This window comes from Oratosquilla oratoria, chromosome 9 (assembly GCF_046742065.1).
Source record: "Oratosquilla oratoria isolate Oo_2021 chromosome 9, ASM4674206v1, whole genome shotgun sequence".
In the NCBI taxonomy this organism is placed as follows: domain Eukaryota; kingdom Metazoa; phylum Arthropoda; class Malacostraca; order Stomatopoda; family Squillidae; genus Oratosquilla; species Oratosquilla oratoria.
In genome coordinates, this window is record NC_134785.1 from 46,679,518 (window position 1) to 46,685,766 (window position 6,249).

The following is a 6,249-nucleotide window of genomic DNA, read 5'->3' on the forward strand; positions in this document are numbered from 1 at the left end:
TGATTCCTCTCATAAATGACTGGTTACCGACTTTACGCAAAACTTCGATGGTGACTTCCGAGGTCGCGTCCAAGTTTGTCACCTGATTGATCTCAAACTGATGGTGTTCCTCTCTGCTAACGTGTGTTGTGACGTGTCGTGTTGGCACAAACGAATCGCTTTGTTTTACTTTGTGTTCGATTTCGGTGAAACATATCTCTTCTCATGAAGACCCTTTCTTTTTTTAAAAAAAGTATCCAGGTTTATTTTCAATGCTGAACGCAAATGTATGACAGAAGTCCATGTATATAATTATATTTACCAAATACAGGCGACAACAGACACTCGTGCACATACATCCACACAGACACTAAGAATAGAAAGCGAATCGTCACTTGAATGAGGCCAAAAGGGGAACTACGCCCCTGACATGTTTTTCCTTCTTCTCAAAACACCAGAGTTGCTGCCCCTGGAGGAACGATGAATGCGTCCTTACTAGGGCGTAAATGGCGTTTAAAGCTTCGCCCACACCCACGCACGAAATAATGTGAGATGATATACAAAGTAGGGAAAAGCACAGATAATGTAAAAAACTTTAAAGAAGATTGGGTTGCTGGTCATTCTTAGGTGCCAAAAAAAAAAAAAAAAAAAAAAAAAAGAAGGTGCCCTTTCCTCTCTATACTGCACCTAGTTCAACATGGCAACTATTATGGGTAGAAACTTGTGAAACGTCATTATTCATATCTATCGACCAACAATTATTAGGTAAGAGTGCGATTTGTGCGGAGTAAGAGAGGTCGTGAGCAGACCACGGTGAAATCAAACTGTTCCATTGATAGCTGGTACGTCAGACGAGGCCTAAAATAAAGTAGAAAAAGAAAAAGAAATCTGTACGAGTACAAGAGTCGGGGGAGAGGAGGAAAATGAGGGACGGATGGGGGGAAAGATCTGTGTTGCTTATAGTGAGGGAGTTGGTATTATTGTGGTGGTGATATTAAAGGTGATGGTGGCTATAGTTATGGTGACGGTGGTGATTGTTGTGTTCCTGGTAATAACTCTAGTGGTGGGTCTTATATTACGGTCATTGTAAGTCTTCAGTAAAATCCAGGAATTCTTTTTAAGGTTTGCTCTCCACCACTACCCTCCCGGGGAATGGTGCTGATGAGCTGCGAGATGTCTTGCAGGTTGTGGACGAATTGTAACCACCTTGAGGTAAAGGATGCTGGGGGAGGGCATGGCCTACTCTGCTATTTGTTGCTGTTGTTGTTGATGATGATGCTATTATTGTTTGTTGTGTAGCGGGGTAATACCACGGGAGTTACTGAGGAAACAGATCGCCCCCCAGCAATGGGGGTCAGGGATTGTTGGGTCCTGACCAAACAACTGGTTACTCGTGTATGAACCTGCGACGCAGTTGGGAGGTTTACCTTCACTATGTATTTCGTGAAGGAAGAAACTGTACTTTGAGGAAGACTGATGTCCTTAAGGAGCACCAGCCCGTGTGAGCCAGCAAACGCCGTTCAGTCCATGAGGGCGGCCACAGCGTAGGGCTCCCCGATACTTGGATCTCTGACTGGACTGTATTGGCTGGACGACAATGTGGCTCCTAAGGTTGTTTTGTGTGTATGTGTGTGTGTGTGTGTGTGTGTGTGTGTTTACCTAGCTGTAGTATACAGGATCCCATCTTTGCCTTCCCAATGGTCAAATCAGACCTTAAATTGTCCCATATTGTTTGACTTGGGCTAAACCTTGTGTGTGTTTGTGTGTGTGTGTGCGCGCCTGTGATTGTATGAGTGCAATAGGGCATGAGACAAAACGACTCTAAACAGGAGAGTGGTTGTTGAAAAGGGAATAATGCCAGCTCGACAGGCGGGTTTTGATGGTGGTGGTGGTTTGGGGTGTGAAGAGAAACGGCAGCTGTATGGGAGCGGCGTGAGTAGCAGCATCACCGGCTTCAGTTGTTCCCCGAATACCGCACTGCCGGCTCGGTAAAGAATGTGTAAATGGCCCCCGTGAGGAGGCCGCCACTGTGACCTGCTCCTCCTCAGTCATGGCAGACTGAGGAAGGCGTCGAAGAGCAAATGCCGGGCCGCACCGTGGTGCCTGTGAGTGAGGCTGGTGCGGGGCCACTCCCGCTAGGGGCCCAGCGAGGCTGGACCCCGCCTCACTCCCCGCCGCTGTCAGGAGGAGCAGGTAGAAGAGGACGTCGAGGACACTGCCCCAGCAGAGGTGGAGGAATTGGTAGCGACGTGGCTCAAGGTGGACCTGCGTGGTTCGATCTCGAGTGAAAGTCGGTAGAGCTCATCGTCAGTTAGGAGTAGGGACGTGTCAAGGAGGTAAGCCGTGACGCGAGGGTTATGTTCAATCTTATACGGCGTCTGCTGGAAGTGGCGGATCTCGCGAATGACGTGAGCGATCTGGAAGAACACAGAAAGAATAAACTCACTTTAGAACCGCCTCGCAAGGTCAGGTAAGAAAGAAAAGTGCCAGCTAGATGATATTCCCCAAAGTTACAAGTTATTAAGAGATAATGATCAAAATAATTGGGTAAAAGTCCTCTTGGTTTGAGGTTTCTGGGAAATCAGGGCCTTCCACATGAGGTGTGAAAAGATGCCTTTAACAAGACAAATCTGGGACTCCTAAGGGGGGGTTTAGTTGTCGAACACGTTGGTTAAACCCCAAATACCCCGTTCACACGTTCACACATCACTTTAAACACGTGTCTGTCGAACGGCGTTCGACGAACTGTTAGACCGTGTAAACCCCCTCTAAAGTGATGTGTGAACGTGTGAACGGGGTATTTGGTTGTCGAACACGTTGGTTAAACCCCAAATACCCCGTTCACACGTTCACACATCACTTTAAACACATGTCTGTCGAATCGCGTTCGACGAACCGTTAAACCCCCTCTAGGACAGATCGCAAACCAACGAAACCAGTTAAATGAAACCAGTTGCTTACGACGCCGCATTGCGACTGACACATTGGTTTCTTTAGAACCCCTCACATCGAGGCGACTGAAACTGCGGTTGCCTCGATGTGAGGGGTTCTAAAGAAACTGATGTGTTAGCCGCAATACAACTGGTTGCGGCGTCGGAAGCAACAGGTTACATGCTACTGGTTGCGTTGGTGTGCGAGCTGCCTAAGACTCGTACATCCCAAAATGAGCTAACCATTCGCATTTTGGAGAAGTTGAGGAGCCCGTCCTCGGTGAAATTTGGCGTTCCTTCCTCGATAAAGGACAGGTCGGTGAGGTACATGCCCAGATACGGGATGCAGGGCGGGTCGCAACGGTGCAAGGCGTCGCGCAGACTTCGGAACCGCCCGTCCGAGGAGACCAGGGTCTGAAGCTTATCAAGAGTCTGACGAGTCTGCAGCACAAAATGTTAAGGTGGTCATCTATCTCTATGGTATTTTGCTTCGCACATGTGTTTTATATATATAAAAAAAAAGTGTTGTAATTGGTTAAAGTGAATACTGGTTTTGGTCCAGCCCGTTCATGTTACTTCTTATGAAATTGAAGAAGTTGCAGTCGAAAAGAAATTACTTAGTTATGCCCAAAATAACCATAAGGTTATAGGTGATACAAACCAGAACAGGCGAAAATTATCATATGTATGAATATATGTTTATACAGTATAAGTACGATTTTTTTAAGCTACATATTTCAAAAAAACAGCATAAGAGGCCAAGGGAAATGAAATATATAGATTACCAGCAGAGGGCCACTCCGAAAAAGAAAACAAAGAGCATACCAATTTGAAGTCAAGTGCCGGTGTTGGGGAAGTGTCTTGAAACTCCCTTATTTTGAAAGAGTCCAAGTCATAGACAGGTGGAAAAGTAGAGGATTCAGGGTAGAAGGTTCACCAGCATCCTAGTGGAAGGAGAGAAAGAGCGTATTGGTTGGCTCTTGGTAATTGGACAGAAAAAGGGTGAGGATTTAGTTCAAAAGAACGGTGACCGTATAAATAGCGATAGACGTGGACATGAAGAAGTTCAAGTTTGTCAGTAAGAAAAGAAGTATATGTAAGGCAAAGAACTATGGAGGGGTGAAAAATTTAATAGAAAATATTGTGTTCTGAGTTCTCCTGATGTACAGTAGCATTTAGTTCAAAGGAACGGTGACCGTATAAATAGCGGTAGAGATAGAGATCCCCTATTTTGGCGGACATGAAGAAGTTCAAGTTTGTCAGTAAGAATGTAAGTGTACATAAGGCGAAAAATCTATGGACTGCACCAGAAACACTGAAAGCACCGAGAGAGGTGAGTCGGACCAATCATGACAAGAGTACTCCATACATGGGCGAAGATGTCTCCCGTATAGAGCCAACAGCTGAGTTGGTGCAAGGAAATTTTGAAGGGGATACAGAACACCTGGTTTCGAAAAAGCTATTCAAACAATAGCTTAGATATGTGTTTTCTGGTAGAGTTTGCCATTGAGGAATAGAATGAAAATGTTTCATGTGTCGAGAGGAAAAAAAGAAATGTGTTCCATTGAGGAAAAATGAGAAATCTCTTCTAGAAGGTTGTGTACAGTGGAGAAATTGAGAAACTAAGTCTTGGTTATAGTAAAAGACGCTAGGTTTCCTTTCCTCAAATCCTCATTTCTTATATTCTTATGTAAGGTGTTCATCGAAGAAGTTGGGTTGTCGAATTAAGCGAGAGACATACAACACAGAAGTATTCAGTGGAAGTATGAGAACGTTGTTAGAGCCTGATGATCGAAACGGAAAGATCCGAGTTGAAAATACTTCAAATAGCAACATGGTTGTTCTGTGTATGCACAGACACCTGAGTTTGACTGAGAATTAGAAAATAGTGTTTGCAGAAGAAGACAAGGTTCCACAGGTATGGAGCATCGAGACACCTCGGAGTGTCTTCACTAAAGTTCTTCAGTGTCTTGTGACTTCTGCGAACATGTAGCGGACGTGTTTTGATACGTCCAACATGTTCGGTACGCAGAAGCTTACGAGGTCGTGAAGGATTGGTCAATATTGTCATAAATTTAATACCCAAGACATAATTCGTCCACCAAGACTCGTTTAGAGACATTGAGTACTGTAGTACTTATAACTGAAAGCAACTTTACACATATATGTGTGTATTCAGTGGAAGTATGTATTTATGTATGTATGTATATATGTGAATATCTAGGGAGCAGATTCTCTTGTATGCATACGTTATTAAAGTCGACAGCATTAAGGAGGTTGTTAATCTTCTTATGGGTATTCTCAAGCTTTCTAACCAGTACTCTGCCATTTGGGGGGTGGGCATAATCCAGATTGCCAAAATGATTAATTTATTCAACGTTTCGTCTGCAAGGAGACATCTTCAGGAAAATCTGTAACATAGATATTCCAGACATACAGAAATAAAGAAAATGGGTGTTAACCTAAACAAAAATTCACAATCATGGAAATAGACATCAATAAATCAACAATAATTCAAATCCTATCTCGATACATGGGCCGTTGGGGACCAATACTTACAAAATTAAAGGTCCAAAGAAATAATAAAGGAAATCGTCGGGTGGTGACTTATATATGCGAACCTAGCCGACTTGGGTAGTGGAAGGGGTAGTGGTAGGGGTTGATGGCCCATCATGGGAAGGAGAGTGTGGAGGAGGGGGTTGGGTGGTTTGGGGGTTGCGAGGTCGGTTGAGGGAGGATGGATGGAGTGGGTGGGAGGAGGTGGAGGGGGGGTTGGGGCGTATTGGCATAGGGTGTGGTCACGGGTCGTGGTGGTGGTTTCACTGCATTGTTAAACAAACCAATGATTTATTGATGTCTATTTCCATGATTGTGAATTTTTGTTTAGGTTAACACCCTTTTTTTTATTTCTGTATGTCGGGAATATTTATGTTACATATTTTCCTGAAGATGTCTCCTTGCAGACGAAACGTTGAATAAATGAATCATTTTGGCAATCTAGTTTATGCCCACCCTCCAAATGGCAGAGTACTGGTTAGAAAGCTTGAGAATACCCATAAGATTAACAACCTCCTTAATGCTGTCGACTTTAATAACGCATGTATGTATGTATGTATGTTTGTACGTATGCATACATGCATGTATGCATGTATGTATGTATGTATGTATGTTCGTACTTATACATGCATGTTAGTACGTATGTATTTGTGTTTGTACGTATGCATACGTGTATGTATGCATGTATGTATGTATGTATGTATGTTCGCACTTATACATGCATGTTAGTACGTATGCATGCATATATGTATGTATGCATGTATGTATGTATGTATGTATGTAT

At 43.7% G+C, this 6,249-nt stretch overlaps 1 protein-coding gene across 8 annotated transcripts in view; it reads right to left on the reverse strand.

Moving 5' to 3' along the window:
- Nucleotides 1-611: 611 nt before the first annotated feature.
- Nucleotides 612-6,249, reverse strand: part of LOC143028367 (ras-specific guanine nucleotide-releasing factor 2-like) — a 311,642-nt gene continuing 306,004 nt past the window's right edge. For 7 of the 8 annotated variants that reach the window (XM_076190336.1, XM_076190337.1, XM_076190338.1 and 4 more), the window contains 2 exons: nucleotides 3,153-3,350; nucleotides 612-2,396 (listed from right to left, as the gene is read on the reverse strand). In XM_076190336.1, coding sequence (XP_076046451.1) covers nucleotides 2,160-2,396; nucleotides 3,153-3,350 — 435 coding nt within the window. In that variant the 3' untranslated portion in view covers nucleotides 612-2,159. Of the gene's footprint in view, nucleotides 2,397-3,152; nucleotides 3,351-3,734; nucleotides 3,854-6,249 lie in introns of those variants that run through there. The other variant, XM_076190343.1, reaches the window with a different exon arrangement.